Source organism: Nelumbo nucifera, chromosome 3 (assembly GCF_055504915.1).
Source record: "Nelumbo nucifera cultivar China Antique chromosome 3, China Antique-T2T, whole genome shotgun sequence".
In the NCBI taxonomy this organism is placed as follows: domain Eukaryota; kingdom Viridiplantae; phylum Streptophyta; class Magnoliopsida; order Proteales; family Nelumbonaceae; genus Nelumbo; species Nelumbo nucifera.
In genome coordinates, this window is record NC_142651.1 from 2,297,234 (window position 1) to 2,313,756 (window position 16,523).

The 16,523-nt window shown below is 35.3% G+C and overlaps 1 protein-coding gene across 2 annotated transcripts; it reads right to left on the reverse strand.

Moving 5' to 3' along the window:
- Positions 1-5,727: 5,727 nt before the first annotated feature.
- LOC104592780 (protein TIFY 9-like) lies at positions 5,728-9,716 on the reverse strand. Of its 2 annotated transcripts, XM_010252262.2 has the most exons (6): positions 9,507-9,715; positions 9,241-9,421; positions 8,988-9,078; positions 8,714-8,843; positions 8,533-8,590; positions 5,728-6,225 (listed from the first exon to the last, which is right to left on the reverse strand). In XM_010252262.2, exons 1-6 carry the CDS (start codon positions 9,574-9,576, stop codon positions 6,171-6,173), a joined length of 585 nt encoding a protein of 194 aa, XP_010250564.1. In that variant the 5' UTR covers positions 9,577-9,715; the 3' UTR covers positions 5,728-6,170. The 2 variants fall into 2 exon arrangements, with proteins under 2 accessions (XP_010250564.1, XP_010250565.1); XM_010252263.2 differs by lacking the exon at positions 8,533-8,590 and having other exon boundaries at positions 9,507-9,716.
- Positions 9,717-16,523: the final 6,807 nt, after the last annotated feature.

Below are 16,523 nucleotides of genomic sequence, written 5' to 3' on the forward strand. Positions count from 1 at the left end.
AAAATTCTTAATAAAACGCCTATAAAAGGTTGCCAACCCATGAAATCGTCTGACATCTGTGACAGTGGATGGGGTCGGCCACTCCCTAATGGCTTTCACCTTTTCCTCATCTACCTTGACACCATCCTTGCTTATAATAAATCCTAGGAATAATAAATTATCATTCATAAAGATGCATTTCTTCAAATTAGCATATAATTTATTTTCCCTTAATGTTTTCAGGACCTCCCTAATATGTCCCACATGCTCAGTGATAGACTTGCTGTATATCAAAATATCATCAAAATAGACTACCACAAATTTACCAATGAAGGGGCGCAATACCTGGTTCATCAGCCTCATGAAAGTGCTGGGTGCGTTGGTTAGTCCAAAAGGCATGACCAACCACTCGAACAAGCCATCTCTAGTCTTGAAGGCTGTCTTCCATTCATCTCCGGGACAGATCCTGATTTGATGATATCCACTCTGAGATCTATTTTTGAGAAAACTACAGCTCCGCTTAGTTGATCCAGCATGTCGTCCAGCCGAGGAATGGGAAATTTGTACCCAATGGTGATCTTGTTAATGGCCCTGCTGTCGACACACATTCTCCAACTGCCATCCTTCTTAGGTGTTAATAAGGCAGGTACTGCGCAAGGACTCATGCTGATTTGAATGTGTCCCTTTTTCAATAATTCTTCTACCTTTTCACATAAAATTTCATTCTCCTTGGGACTCATCCTGTAATGTGAGATGTTAGGTAGACTAGCACCTGGAACAAAATCAATATGGTGTTGTATATCTCTCATGGGAGGGAGTTCATTTGGTAACTCCTCTGGAACTACATCATTAAATTCATCCAGTAGTCCCTGTATTTCAGCTGGAATTGTATTTTCATCATTAACATATTCTCATTTTACTACTAACAAATGTATCTCATGAGTATCCTTATATTCTTTAACAAATTCAGCATGATGATGAGTGATGGTAAGGAAATTTTTCTCATGTGCCTTTGGAGTATTTGTAATATTTTTTTCTGCTATGGATAACAAAGTATAGCGTGTACCTTCTTTTTCAAGTTGGTAGGTATTCTTCCTACCCATGTGCCTTGCATCTGTATCAAATTGCCAAGGCCTCTCTAATAAAATATGGCAAGCATTCATATCTACAATATCACAATATGCTTCATCATGGTACTTACCAATTGAAAAATGTACCTTGCAGCGTTCTTCCACTCGTACGCAGCCTCCTTCCTTGATCCACCCAATTGTGTATGGGTTGGGATGTTTTTCAGGAATCAGCTGTAATTGTTGGATGACATCCCTGCAAATAATATTTTCCTGACTACCACTGTCAATAATTAAATTAAATAATTTTCCCTTGACAGTACATCTGGTACGAAATAATCTGTGCCTTTGAGAAGTATCCTTATTTTTCTAGGACAACATTAATTTTCTTACCACACAAGTATACTCTTCATGTTCATATGGACCCTCTTCATCATCCCCATCAGGTCCACAATATACTTCCTCCTCAATATCTTCTTCCTCCTCCCTTTCTACCATATTAACTGCCTTCCTCCTGGGACAGTCACTGGATCTATGTCCAACCTCATTACATTTAAAACATTTAATAGGAGCAGGCCTTGCATAAGGGTTACTGGGTTTAAGAGGGTTGGAAGGATTACCTCGAGTATGTCCTCCTGTAGTAAGAATCTACCTTGAGTTTAAATTCATCATTATTCCTACGGGGGTTGAAAGTACCTTGATTGTGCCAATTTCTACCGTTTCTGTCGTTGCTGGGAAGAACTGGAGCACCACCAAATTCGAAATCGTCATCACTGTCGTCGTCAAGAACTAGGCGTCGGGACGCAGTAGCGACGGGTGGTCTGTCATGGTCGTCTCCTGCGATCTGCTGTGGATTTTCCCGGATTCGTGGGACAACCTCCCGTAACAAGGTTTGCAGTTGTTCAGTCACCTCTGCCAACTGCCGTTCGATGTTACGTGTGGCTGTATGCTGCTCTTCGATTGCTCTCCAAACTGCTGGGAACCCCTGATCTCTGTCACGGGGTGGGTTGCGACTGCTACCGTCTGGGTTGGACATGACTGGGCGAATTCCCTGCTCTGATACCACCTGATGCAGCGCGGAAACAATGAGAACCGGAGCTGGCTATGCAAGCACCGGGCGTTCGCTAGCACCTAGCGAATAACACGATTTCTCTAGGAGAGAGAAAAGGTGGCGAAAATAGGAAGAAGAGAACTTGAAGAAATTCTGAAATCTGAAGTAAGAAATTGATGAATAACTTTGGGAAAATAGCAGTATTTATAATATGTTTGGGAATTGTAAAAGAACTAGGAAAGAACATGAATCTTGATCTTGATCTTTTTGGGCTGTCTTGATAAGGTCGAACCCTCTTGGAATTCTTGGGCTTGGTCTTCCACCGTCCGATCTCCCTTGATCTTATCCATCCATGAATCTTGGATTATATAAAATTCTTAAATTTTGATAATTCTTGAATTCGTGAATTATCTTGGGATAATCTTGAATTATCTTAGAAAAATCTTGATAAGCTTGGATTCTTGATAAGTCTTGGAGTCTTGGAAGAGTCTTGATGGATCTTGAATTATCCTTCCTTGGCTTATCTTAGACTCCTGACCTTATCATAGGAGCTGCCGCCTCTAGGAATGAGATGGGCCTTGGGATGGGCCTCCATCAATCCCACTTAACTCAATGGAACTTATTATTCCCTCCCCCATAAATCACGACAAAGAGAGTGAGAGCATCCATCTTGTTGCAAATGTCCTGTATGGAGTCGGAATGTTATATCCCATCATTAAAATTTGTTGTGTGAAAATGCATTCTAATTTCTAAACATTTCACCCCTCTCCTTTGATAAAACATGTATTGCGAATTGCGAAACTTTACCACCATTGTATCAAAACTTCAACCGATACTTAATAAATATTATGACAAATGTATCAAAATTTATTTTTAATCTTTTTCGAGGTAGGGTCGGTCCCTTATTTTTTAAAGGACAAATGTCAGGAGGTTTTATAAGTGATTATTCAATGTACTCATCACCATGTATGCCTACCTAACCCAGACTGATAGGCTAATGGGCAGAAGCCGTGTGGTTAGGTTCGTTTTTGAATTTTCAGCCCACTATTCACCAGTTTCAATGCGTACATGATTTTATATTATTTTGGTGGCATAGTGATGAGATTAATCACTGCGTCGATGATGAATGGCTTGTTACAAGCTGTTATCATTATGACACAAGTTTAGTTGGCACGTAATGAGCATGTTTTTTTCAGGGGATCCTGTTTGATCATCCCATGAGCTACATGTGCTGATGAATTTGGACACCCCCTAAGGTGTCAATGGACCGGTTTGGGTTGGACTATAATCAGAATCAATTTGAATAGATGGGACCAATATTTTTTAATCGTTGTTGATGTAGATGGTCAAATCCTTTGGCTTGAAAATCGTTTAAGTAACCGGTTCTGTTTCACTCTTAACTTGTTTTTTGGCCAAAAACTATTGATTTGATCAAAGAACCAATGACCCAGATGATTAAATTGTCAATCCGTCAAACTCAAACCATAATTCTCATTTTAATAACATGTAAATGAGATTGAGAGATGGGAAGAGACTGATGCAATATTGTATATATATATATAGAGAGAGAGAGATTGGAGAACACAAAAACAATATTATAGAGATTACTGATTAGAGAGAAATCATATCTCAGATCTAAGTTCTCAGTTCAGTTCTTAGATCTCAGAGAGAGCCGAATGGTTGCCGTGGCATTTTCTGTTGCCATCACTATTTCCATTGTATGGTGAATGTCAGATGTTCCTCCTCCTTCCCCCTTCCTTCGTTTCCTTTTTGTCCTTTTTGTCCTTCCTCCATTTCTTTCTTTTTTTCTCAGCCAACGAAAATTGGACACACCCTTAAAGGTACATCTAACATCTGCCCGATATTCTTTTCTCTCCTTCCTTCATTTCTTTCTTGAATTGGAATATGGAGATTATGAGTGACATTTCTTTTTTCCCGATATTCCAATCTAATCAAACCACTTGAACCACTCAGGCAGATTGGACAAACCAATAAAATATATTGAATTGGATCCATTCAAACTTAATCATCCAAAGTATTTATTGGATTGGATTGGACCTCTTCTACTTGTAATGGATTTATATTTGGCTAAATCAGATTGAATCAGTGTCTAGTCCATTAACATAAGATAAGAGTATGAGTATCAATGGATCAAGGGTTTGGATTGGATCCAATATAAATTAAAATCAATTTGAAGAGTTTGGACGGTTCAGATGGTCTAAAATATTCATCAGATTGGATTAGATTGGATCTGGTCTATCTATAATGAATTCATGCTGGACGAACATACCTGATTGGACCAATATCCGGTCCATTGACAGTCCTACCTCACCTCCCAACCACAAGTAACATGCATTAATTATGGAGCAAATCCCTTATAGTGTTATATATTAAAGAAAATGCGCGCGGATGCCGTTTGGGACGCACTGTGGGTGCAATTGGAATAGTGGTTGGGGATCATTTTGATTTTTGACTCTTTCTTATTTGCTAGAGGCATAGAGCTACTCGCTTTTAATTATGTTAATAAAATGATGTGGCGGCATGACTTTCTTTAAAGGTTTTTCTCTTTGCCAAGAGTTTGGATTTTTTTTTAAGTTATTATCGAAGGTGATACACAAGTTAATAAGTTATTATCACAATTCTGTTGATAGATGATTTTCAACCACCATGGCGTCTTAGAACTCTTGAGTACGTTTTAGCCACACATTGTGAAGATCTTTCAAATTTATATGTTGTTTATTCATAAAAATTAAAAATATTCTTAATACATAGTGGAATGCATTTACCTTGGAGCGTTTCAAAAAGATTAATCATTGGGGGTATTGTTTTTTGGGATTTTGAGAAGGGGGAAAGTTGATTAATGGGATTTTGGTTCTCATTGACCGAGAATCTTATGATCTTTATTCAGATTTATGTGGGGACCAGGGAAAATTTATTTTCCTGGGTACCACTTACCCGAGTAAGTGATACCCATCTCTTAGGTGGGTAAATAACTTTCCCACCTAGGGAAAAAGTTATCAATACTTAAATAGAACAAAAATACCCTTTTTTGTAATGAATTTTTATGATTAAAATGAACATTACTTTATTTACATAAGAAATAAAAGAACATGAATAAATGTACTTATCTGGGTAAGTGTTTCTGTGTTTCTCAAAAAAAACTTACCCAGATAACACTGCATTTACCCAAATAAATAACTTACTTAAAAGTGCATAGTGATCATTACCTAGCAACAAAATTAAGACAAGAAAATGCTTGCTTGATTTGCTTTGCCTCCTCCCTTTCAAGATAATGGGTTTGAATTTTGAAATCCTAATTACCTTTCCTACAACTACAATCAGGGAGTAGTGCAGTGGTCCCTTTGTATTTGTCTTTTTTGCTTCTCCTTGCATGGTCTTGAGGGAATTTCATAGTTTAATAATAGGTCATAGGGTCCATTGCATAGAATGATAAAAATTAAAACCTTGCTGAACTGGTCAAAACTCAAATAATAAAAGGTATGGTTTAATTACATATTCCAGAAAAGGCGTAAGTGTAAATCTATATCAATTATGTAATTAAGAGTGCATGATAAATAGAGAGAAAGTAAGTATAGAAAATACCGATTACATTTTTAAGGAGTCCGGATATCAGTGCATTAGTAGTAAATAACATAACAGTAAACATTGCATTTAAATAGAAATACATAAACATGTAAAACGTGATTATATATATCCAACCCAGAACTAGAAGAGTTATAATTAAGACTATTATACAAATTGTGACTGTAACTAACTAACACGGTTTAATTTTTGTATGCATCACGTATCCTATTTGTAGGTTAAAAGATGAAAAACTAAGAAAATAAGAAGGTGAGACGACTGACGACGTTAACCCAACGGGCAACAATCACAACAACTACTTCTACTACCACCACGTACGGCAAAGCAATTAATTATAGAAAATAAATGGAATCAGCCAGTCGCTATGCGAATTCGTCAAGACCACGAATTAAATTAGCTCCTTCAATTCATCTCACCAAGTCACTCCTGGTGTCTGACTGTCTGGACTATCCCCACCCGCCAAGTTTTTCTTATTTGTCCACCGCACATTCCAATGGATTCCCATGAGGCGACACCAAAGCCAACCTGCAATATAATAAAATATATGCACTTTTTTATTTAATTGAAGCACATAGATGTAAATTAAATTCTTACACCCTGTCAGTCAGATGGGATTAAATAAAACATAAAAGAATTAAATAAAAGGTGTCTCAAGACTCTCAACTGGACAAAAGTCTACATATTGATATCACAGAGATAGGTGAGTCAAAAACACAGGAAAGTGACAAGTCCTCTCTGTTCTCTGTAGTATATAATAATAGACGTCCAAAACAATCTGTTGGTAGCTCGAGCTCGTATCAGCCACTATCCAATTACATGAACACGCTAGCTATATATAATATATCCAACAAAAAACGCATCACATGGTATTAAATTGTTTTATTTGGCATCCAGATATAGTGTTGTGACGCAGAGGCTGTGGTCGAAGCTGATGCAAGCTTGAATATCATGGCGGGTATGTAGACGGTGGTTACCTTAGACCACCGACAGAACATGCTAAAATCAAAATATCTGCTCATGTCATGTTTTGTGGCTTTCCATGATGGGTCTCATATGGTCAGTTTATGAGTAATGTTTGGTGAAAAATTTAGAGAGTTCCAAGCAAGGTTCAAAATATTGATACGTCCAATATATAGGTATAAGCGACGAATTGATACAGTTTTTTAGTATTTTTTTTTTGCAACTAGTTTAAGAGAGCTGATTTAGGCCTCTTTTATGCTCTAAATCGATCACTCTCGATACACTTACTATAAGGGTATATCGGAGGGTTCCAAAACAATACGTATCGATTGATACAGGCCAATATATGTCAATACTTTCTTAATCCCAAGTCAATTGTCAGTCAGGAAAGAAACGAATGATTCAGCGATTCAAATCCCACTATCACCATCTTGGGGAAAGGGGGGTTAAGGGTGATAATCGAGTGTGGTGCTACACTACTTAAAGGTCCCTTGGAGATTCAGGTATATCACTAAATACCAAACAAAAGTCATTATTAGTCAGTCATTTAATGGATTATCTGCTTTGAGTCTGGATCTCTTCCCATCAAGAAACCCTTTCAACATGTTTCAAGATGTGCGGAAATGGATCATGTAGTTGGGATTTTTTGCTGGGAGGAGATTCCGTCTCGTCCACTTTAATCTCTTGAGATAATATATATTCTGAGTGTGCTTCAGTTTCAAAGCAATTGAACCAGTTTAGCTCAGTCTTCAACTCAGTCCTCCCAAAGGAGCCCTAAACTAATTCAACTGCTTTGAAGTATTCCATATAAACTATTAAAAGAGGCCTAACAGCTTAAATGAATAACTGACAGCCGATTTAAACTCTTCAAATATTTCACCAAACATAGCCTATAGGCTTTCTGTGTGAATGTCGCCTTGGAAAGCGGGGAGTCAAAGCTGCTGCGCTTCAGCCCTCTTATATAAGCACTTAATTCAAAACAAATAATTAAGATTGTGTTGCAAAATCTCTCCATGAACTTAACATATAGAAGATATTATCATTATGCAGGTAGATGCTATGTAAGTAGAGTTTTTGCTTGCCGGAGATCCGGGCTCCAAAGTACAGCTGAATTCAATAAAAACTGACTCCAAAAAGTCAATACAAAAAAGAGTGAAATATTGGAATTTGAAGGTACAGTGTTGTTATATGTATTTTGCCTTTTCTTTCTTTAATTTTTTTTTTCTTTTGACAATGGGGCATTTTGGCTTCTAAGTTCTAACATTCCCAGATTGTAGGAGAAAAAAGAAAAAAAATAATAAATTAAAGATTACTATACCCTATGCTTAATGGGTAGTAGCAATTATTCTGAGAAACTTGTATAAAACGAAAATTGCCAAAAATAAAAAAAATAAATAGCTTCTATCAAAACTTAGAAGTGAAAATTGAAAAAAAAATGCTCAAAATCATTAGAAAAAGAGTAATTTGGGTATTTATAAAAGTTTAAACAGTTATATGAGAATCTTTTTTAAAAGTAATCTCTCACCTTGCCCCTTCATCAATGAGACATGAGCGAACCATGCCACATTGCATGCGGTAATTAAAGGAGGGGTCTTTTGTCAGAATCTAAAAGTTGAGGGTGTCTTTGTATAGCAAATAAAAGTTGAGGGGATAATTGCCATTACCCAAAATACAGGGTAATAATATATAATTTATCAAAAAATCATACTGATGATGGCTTCTAAAAAATAATGCTGATTTAAATAATAATAATAATAATAATAATAAATGTAAGAAGAAGAAGAAGAAGAAAAGAAAAACGTGGGCAACGGAAGGTAAGCAGCCAAAATCAAGTGTTACAAAACACCGGTCAAAATTAGTCAATAGTAATACCTCTCCTTGCGCTTTTCAAGGAACCTTTGAAGAGACTTTTTTCGAGGAATCGGCAACTCTGCGGTAGGCAAACATGTATATGCCAGCCATCTTAGGAAAATTTTCAAAACGCAAGCAATCGCATTTCTATTTGTGGAAACTGGAAAGTTAATGCAGCATCACCAAAAACAGAAATTCTTACCTCCGTTAAGGCTTTCCAGCAGCTCATGCTCGTCGGTTGACGACGAAGCTACAACTTTCGGATCGGCCGTTACAGCAGCGTTGCAATTGGCAGTGCTTCCTATTTCAGCCAGCTTCATAATTTTCTCCGCCTAAATAAATAAATAAATCAATATTCGGAGGACGGAAGAGAAGAAGAAGAGAAAGTATGTTTCTTGTATAAATCAATACTTACATCCTACGTCAATACAAGATTTAACAAGTAAGAAGAAATATATATACATATATATGCTAACCTTGTCACGGGGAACATCGAATACGGAGACGGTTCCGTTGTAGAAAATCGTTAAAGGAGCTGTTTCTGGTGATGGACTTTCAGAAACGGCCCTGAAAAAACGAAATCACCATGCAATTTGTTTTGTTTTCAAGCAGCAGCAACCCATTAATTTGTTTTGTTTAATATGTAGAAAAAAAATAGAAAATCTAGAAATTGAGAGGGTTTAAGAAATAAGAAAGTGCTCATGATCATCTGGTGAACTCTATGATTACCTAGGACTGATTGGATTCACGACGGGTAAAGTCGAAACGAAGTTTTGGTTCTCCTTGGGAGTGGTGGGTCGGCAAGTGCCGTTCTCCGGGGGCTTTCCGTCCAAACTCACATAGGAAGTTCCGGAAGCAATTACGGTCTTCAGAAGTTGAGGATTGAGCTTGGAGATGGCGCTCTGAATGCCTGTAGGCAAAATGAAAGGTTAGAAAACGGAAGCGAGAAAAAGAAAGAGAGATGGGGCGGGGAAAAGGGAGAGATCTAGACGGACGTCGAAGGGTTTTTCGTTGGTTTTGTCTCTCCATGCCGAAGAAATCGAGTTCCACTGTTGCTCTGGACATGTTTGCGTGACTTATCACTGGAGTTTGGAATGAATTGATAAAAGAGAAAGGACGTGAGTTATAAATGGAGGACACGAGAAAGGTGAGGGGAAGAAGACTATACGGGTAAAGAGAAGAACATGGTACCACTTACTTACTACTATGTTTGGTTGTTTGGGCGTATTAATGGGCCAGCGCCGGGGGGTGGGCGTGGGGACAAACAGAAGGAAACCCAACACCTGCCTATTAAATAGTAACCAATAAATAAATAAAAAATGTGCGAGCTTCCATCTTGGAAGGCTAGACTAGACTCTAGAGTTCTGGGCTTCTGCCTTCAATTGTGGTGGACTGGTGGGTGTATTAGCCTCCATTGTGTACAAATTGAATTATGGGAAAGTTATGAAATGACATTTACAAAATCTGATGATAATTGGGTTATATAGTTCATGCGACAGTGACACGTTTGGCGATAGCATGGTTTTCAAAAACCAGACAGGACTGGACGGTCGGACCAGAAAACCTCCCTTTTAGGCCACAATCAGATTTTAGCCAAAAAAAATGTTGATTTGGTCAGTAAATCGTTGAAAATCGTTCGACCTAGAAAATGGACCCTGACCAGTTCGTTCCCCAAGCCGGTTTTAAAAACCTTGGCTGTTAGTTTGTTCAAATGACCAAATTTCTAGTCCTTCGATGTTGGATTGGCTTGTTCGGCTGTTCCTGACACTTGCATGAGTTCGCATCTTGTGAACTAGTTCAGCTTTCGTCACGGCAACACCAATTAGAGACGGGGGCAATAATCCCACCAGTCACTCGTCACACACCGGCATCCGTCATCGTGGAATGATGGCAATTATTCCAGCATTCCGATAGGTATTCTCCATTCTCTCCAATAATTTGATCATTATCCCTTCTTATTCTCTTAAAGAATCATTGAACCTAAAAGCTTAAACTGTTAAGTGAGGTTTTTGAATGGTTTATTCTTCAATATCTTCTAAGCCTATTTCAACTTGATAACTTCCATAAGAGAACTACAATTTGTTTATTTTTTCTTTTTTTTTTTAATTCCAGTATCTTGAGTTATTAGAGCAAACCAAATGGGTTGTTAACCGACTCTGCTTTGTTCCTACAGAGATGGAAAAGGAAGGAAAGCATCAGGACCTGAAGAGCTCCTGAGACAGAGTTTCTGTTACAATAGGGAAACAAAAAAAAGGCTTCGATGTGTGAAGGTAAAAGCTAGAGATATCGCAAGGAAGAGAACCACTACTTGTGTCGTGTCGTGAGAGCTGAGAAAGAAACACCTCCTTTACAATAGAATCCCATGAACAGGTAAGATAAGGCTAAGAATTGAATAAGCATAGAACAGAATTTCAAGAATCCGGATATCAAATATTAGTTGTTTCTATTCCGTTTAGGTGGTGTTTAATAAATCTGAAATCTGAAGTCTCAAAATGTTAAAAAAATATTAAAAATGTATGAAATCTGAAAAGATGCATAAATGCTTTTTTTTTATCTTTAGAGGCTTTCAACAGATAAGCTTGTTTGTGTTGGACCAAACCTTTAACATTTGAATTTTCCTGATTTTACTATTTTATCCCTAAAATAGACTATTTGATAATTTTGAGCTCAACTTGTACTATTTCATATAAAATAATTTATAAAATTCAAAATAATATTCAGTAATTAATGAGAACAATATTTAATAATAAATAAAAATTTAACAATTAATAAAATTAATTATTAATAATTAAATGATTAATAAAAACAAAAAATAAAAATTAATAATAACTAATAAAAAATTGAAATAATTAAAACTAATAGGATTAAAATAATTAATAATTAAAAAATACAAAAAATAAACAAAATAATTTACAACTAATAAAATATTAAAATAAATAACACTAATAATCAATAATTAACAATGTCAATAATTAATAATTAAAAATTTATAACTAATACATAATATTAAAATAATTAACACCAAATAAAGATTAAAATAATTAATAAAAAAATAATAAAATCAGTAATTAGTTAATAATTAATAATTAAAATAATAATTAATTACTCAATATGTAACTAATATCTAATAAAAATGTTAAATTAATCAACAATAATAAAAATTAAAATAATTTATAATTAATACAAAAAATCATAAAAATAAAAAAACAATTTATTCAAATCAAAACAATAATTTATTGAATTTAAATAATTGATTAAAATAAGAATAAAATAAAAAACATGTATACTTTCTAAGAACCCTATGAACAATCATTTGAAGAAGAAGAAGAAGAATAAGAGACATTCGACGAGACAAGTGCCAATCTTCAAACGAGGCAAGCATGAGGATGCTCTTCTTTCCCATTCCAAAGAGAAAACACAAATGGAGAAATGTTTTAGGTTTGGGGGTTAACAGGGGTAAAATCGTTTGAAAAAGAAGAAGAAGAAGAAGAAGAAGAAGATACCTTCATCGAGATGACTGGTGATCTTCAAACAAGATGAGCAGTGATCTTCAGACGAGACGAAAGTGAGGATGCTCTTCTTTCTCGTTCCAAAGAGAACACAAATGGAGAAATGTTTTAGGTTTTGGGGTTAACAGGGGCAAAATTGCGTCATTTCCATTTTTTGGGGGGAGGGGGGTATTTCGACTTTGGACTCGCTCTGAAACGTGTCTAAACACATTAAGAGCTGGCCCGCAAGCTTAAATTTTTAGATTTGAAAACAAGATTCAGACCCATTTTCAAAAGCAATTTTTTTAGACACCAAACATCTGAAAAGTGTTATCAAATGCCACATTAATTTCAGGGACTCCAAAACCTAAAAATAACAAAACACATAACAATATCTCAAGAAAATGAGATTGAGAATGTCAAAGGAAAAAAAAAACAGTTCTTTTTGGATTTTATTTGGTATCAAGTACTTAGGACCTAAAAGGGAGAAATTCCACAAGAAATTGAGATAGAAAGGATCAGAATCGAGTTCTTTTTTGGGCTTTCTTTTGTTTTAGAATCTCGAAAATCTAAAAAGAAGAAAAGCCCACAGAGGAGTTCCAACAAAACAAGGTCTGAGTCATCATGAATCGATTTATTGTTCGGTGTTGTTTTGGTTACAAGAATGCAGAATCAGTGATACATTCATCGAGTATAAGCGAATGCAGAATCAGTGATACATTCATCGAGAATAAGCGAGAACAGGAAGTCAGCTTCGCCAGAGAAGGAGAGGGCAGAGTGGTTGTCTAGCCAAAGCTATTTATTTCACTATCAAGCAAAGAAAAGGAAGAGGATTTCATGGCGATTTAGGGGTGTAAGCTTCCTCAGAGACCCAAGTAGAGTGCCAAATATATACATAAAGGACTATATACTCATGAGTTCTCTCTCCCTCCTCTCCCCCTATTTCAAGTTTCAACAGTATTTGCTTGAATGTCAGAGTTCTTGTCGCCATTTCATAGTCACGAACGCTGGTGTATGGTGGGTGGCTGGCGGGATGCTTGGGTTAGGGCTTAGAGGAGAGGACTCGAAATGGGGAGGACTGAGGAGAGTTCGAATGATAAGAAAATCTCTTCTTAGTTTTTTGTCTTTTTGTGAGTGATTCAACCATATTTGTTCATTGTACGGCTGAGCACCCGTTAGTATTATTCATGTTTTGAATTGCCGACGTGGTCATCTCTGGTTGGCGGGTTCACGCTCCCCGTGATCTCCACTTGCATATACTAAAGTTAGTTGATAATGATTCTTATATACTTATTATCCATTTTTTTTTTTTATAAAATCACTACCAAATAGTGGTTGGTTGCAAACTTGCATTTATTTGGGGTCTAGCATGTTGGAAGGGATTGAAGGAAGGATACAAATCAGATCTTTACATTTTTTTTGTAAGGTGGTAGTCTTCTTATAGAATTTAAACTTATTCAAGAATCTCATTTAACAGTTTAAATTTTTTTGGTTGAGCGATTTCTTGTACCGAGGGTGATCATCAAAAATCGAAAATTTGAATCAAACCAATAAAACCGAAATGAAAAATCCAATTGATTGAATCAACCGGTATATATATATATATATATTATAAATATATTATATATATTTTTAATATATATTATGTATTAAATATATATATACATTATATATTTATAATATAATTATACATTATTTATAATATAATATATTACATATATTTCTAGTATTTATATTATATAATTATATATCTATTTACAACATATATTAAAAAATCAAAAGAAGAATAGTGGAAGAACCAACCAAGTGATCTAATGTTCCATTCTCATTGTTCCATTATAATTAATTAAATTTCAGCATAATATATGAATGGCCAGTACTTATCTACGCTTTAAGCCCAATTGGTATCTTCAATCAATGTATTCATGTTACAAATAATCTCTAGGAAAGATGCAAATTGCTGTTTTTTTTTTCTACGTAGGATATAAATTACTTTTTTGGTAAATACATGGGATATAAATTGAAGTGTAGAAATAATTAATTACATTTCGAACAAGATCCCCTTGCTTTCATTCTGTCATTTTGGTGTCCGCTCACATTTGGAATTAGGGGTGCAAATGGATCGGATGATCCGATCCGATCCTATTTGGTCGAATTTAGATCACCTCTGTTTGGATTTTTGGATTGGATAATACGATCTGATAAAAAACTGGATTAGATTCGGATCATCCCTATCTGATTAGAGAAGATCCAATCCGATATATATTATATATTTAAAATATAAATATACAATACATATATATGTTATTTATTTATTTATAAAAATATTTTTATAAATTTGTAATATTCTTATTTTTTTATAAAAAACATCTATATATGATGAAAATAATTAAAAATACTTGTATTTTTGTTTTTGCTTTATTTGAATTAGTATGTTTTATTTACCTTTTAATAATTTATTAACTTTTAAAGAAAACAAGTCGGATCAGATCAGATCCAATGATCTGACTTATCGATAGGATTCAAATTCAAATTGAGTCATATCAGATCTGATCAAATCTAGGGATGGCAATTTTTCCCATTTTCCTGACCCCATGGGGATCTGCCCCGAATGGTGCGGGGATGGGGTAATTTTCATCCCCGTTAGCGGGGATGGGGAGAGCACTCCCCGCCCCGTGGGATCCTCACTAATATATATATGTATATATGTATGCATATGTTATATATGTATATATGTACACATATATCTATATATTAATATTTTTTAAAAATATGGGTGAATATTTTTGAATATTTTCTAATAGGATTGTAAATTTTAATTATTTTTTTATTCTTTTTAAATAAAATAAAAAATAAAAACAAAATGGTTAACATTATAAAAAATTATGGGGAATGGGGATCCCGCAGGGATGGGGATAACCTTGTCCCCGTTAACAGGGACAGGGACAGGGATGGGGATTTTTGCGGGGACGGGAATGGGGATAGGCTCCCTGTCCCCGCCCCGCCCCGTTGCCATTCCTAATCAGATCTTCGGATCGGACCAAATCGAATTCAAATATACCTTGATTCAAATATGATCCGATCCCTTTGTATTCCTATTTGAAACATAGGCTCAATTTGAAAGGAGTACATATATAAAAATGCACTGTGCAAAAGCTTGTATTTTGTATTATTTTAGATGTATTTATATTATACATATTTGTATTTATACCCCTTCCAAACACATCCACAATAATTCATCGTACAGCATCATTGAGTGCATTTTTTTCTTTTCTTTTTCTTTTTCTTTTTTTTTTTGTGATCTTGAAGGAAACATGAAAAAGGAGCTCGTCAAGAAATTGCAGCAATAGAAGGAATCAATTTTTTTTGGGAGAATGACTGTTCAGTTTGGAAAGACTACAAATGCAAATTTATTTAGGCGTGATCAATTTATACCACTTGAATACAAATTTACTTCTTTTTTCAGTTTGGAAAGAGTACAAATGCAAATATATACAACGTAAAATACATAAAATAATACAAATTATAAGGTTTTGCACTCTACATATTTGTATTTAAAGTCCTTTCAAACTCAGCCTAATGTATTTTTACATCTTATTATCAATATAAATATGCATTAGAAAATATGTTTTTGGTCATCTGTCAATACATAAATGTAATATTGTCGGGCAAAAGTGAACCAAAGTGCAATTTACCCTGAACCGAAATTTATACTTCATTTACATCGTTTCCAAGTGCAGTTGCGGCAGTGGGCCTCAGTGTAATCCCTATTTTTTTGATAATTCCAAAAAACAGAAAAAAAAAAAAATGCATGTTTTTGATAAAGACGTGGGGAGCTTCTTTGTACATGCCTTTTTATCACGTACTTGTTATTGAATTATGAGTAAAGTATTTATGTAGGACCATATATAGTTTTTTATTTTTTTTTTTATTTTTTTTAGGAAAGCGTCAATTGATATCTGTCGGTGTGTACAGTCAAGGGGTTTCCGACTTTCCATGCTTAGTTGTTTACATGTCATACTCTTTTGCGTAATGCATACATGTCATCCCAGATCTGGCGTATCCATAAATGGTTCATCTAAGTTAAGAGTCCGGATGGCAATTTCCATCCTACCCCGTGAGTACCTACCCGCTACCCCTACGGCCCTACCCACTTCCACAAGGTGATATTTTTAAATGGATTTGGGGGCAGGAATGGGTTTTAATATTTTATAACCATACATGGATGAAATATGGTATTAGGTTAAATCTGACTGAGCCTCTTCGACCTGATTCCAGTTATTCACAAAGCGCTATTCACACTGATTTCACAGCGTGTCCTGTCCGTACATCGGTAATATATTTACTATTTATTTATGAGGAGATGTTCTTAATATATGGTGTGAGGTTAGTGTGAGGAGAGTTTTTTGAGGAATAGATCCCAATCCCTTTGAGGCTTCGACCCGCATATTGAGTTTATTAAGCCACTGTTTGGAATTGATGTCATTTTCTGAAAAACGGTGTCACATCAATGTTTTGAAATCA

What these genes read in the sequence shown, in the direction of transcription:
- LOC104592780 (XM_010252263.2), bottom strand. Translation starts at nt 9,576, where the DNA reads ATGTCCAGAGCAACAGTGGAACTCGATTTCTTCGGCATGGAGAGACAA. An exon ending in TCGATGTTCCCCGTGACAAG is followed by an intron (nt 8,844 to 8,987) that starts GTTAGCATATAT and finishes TTATTTATTTAG; the next exon opens with GCGGAGAAAATTATGAAGCT. An exon ending in GCTGGAAAGCCTTAACGGAG is followed by an intron (nt 6,226 to 8,713) that starts GTAAGAATTTCT and finishes ATTATATTGCAG; the next exon opens with GTTGGCTTTGGTGTCGCCTC.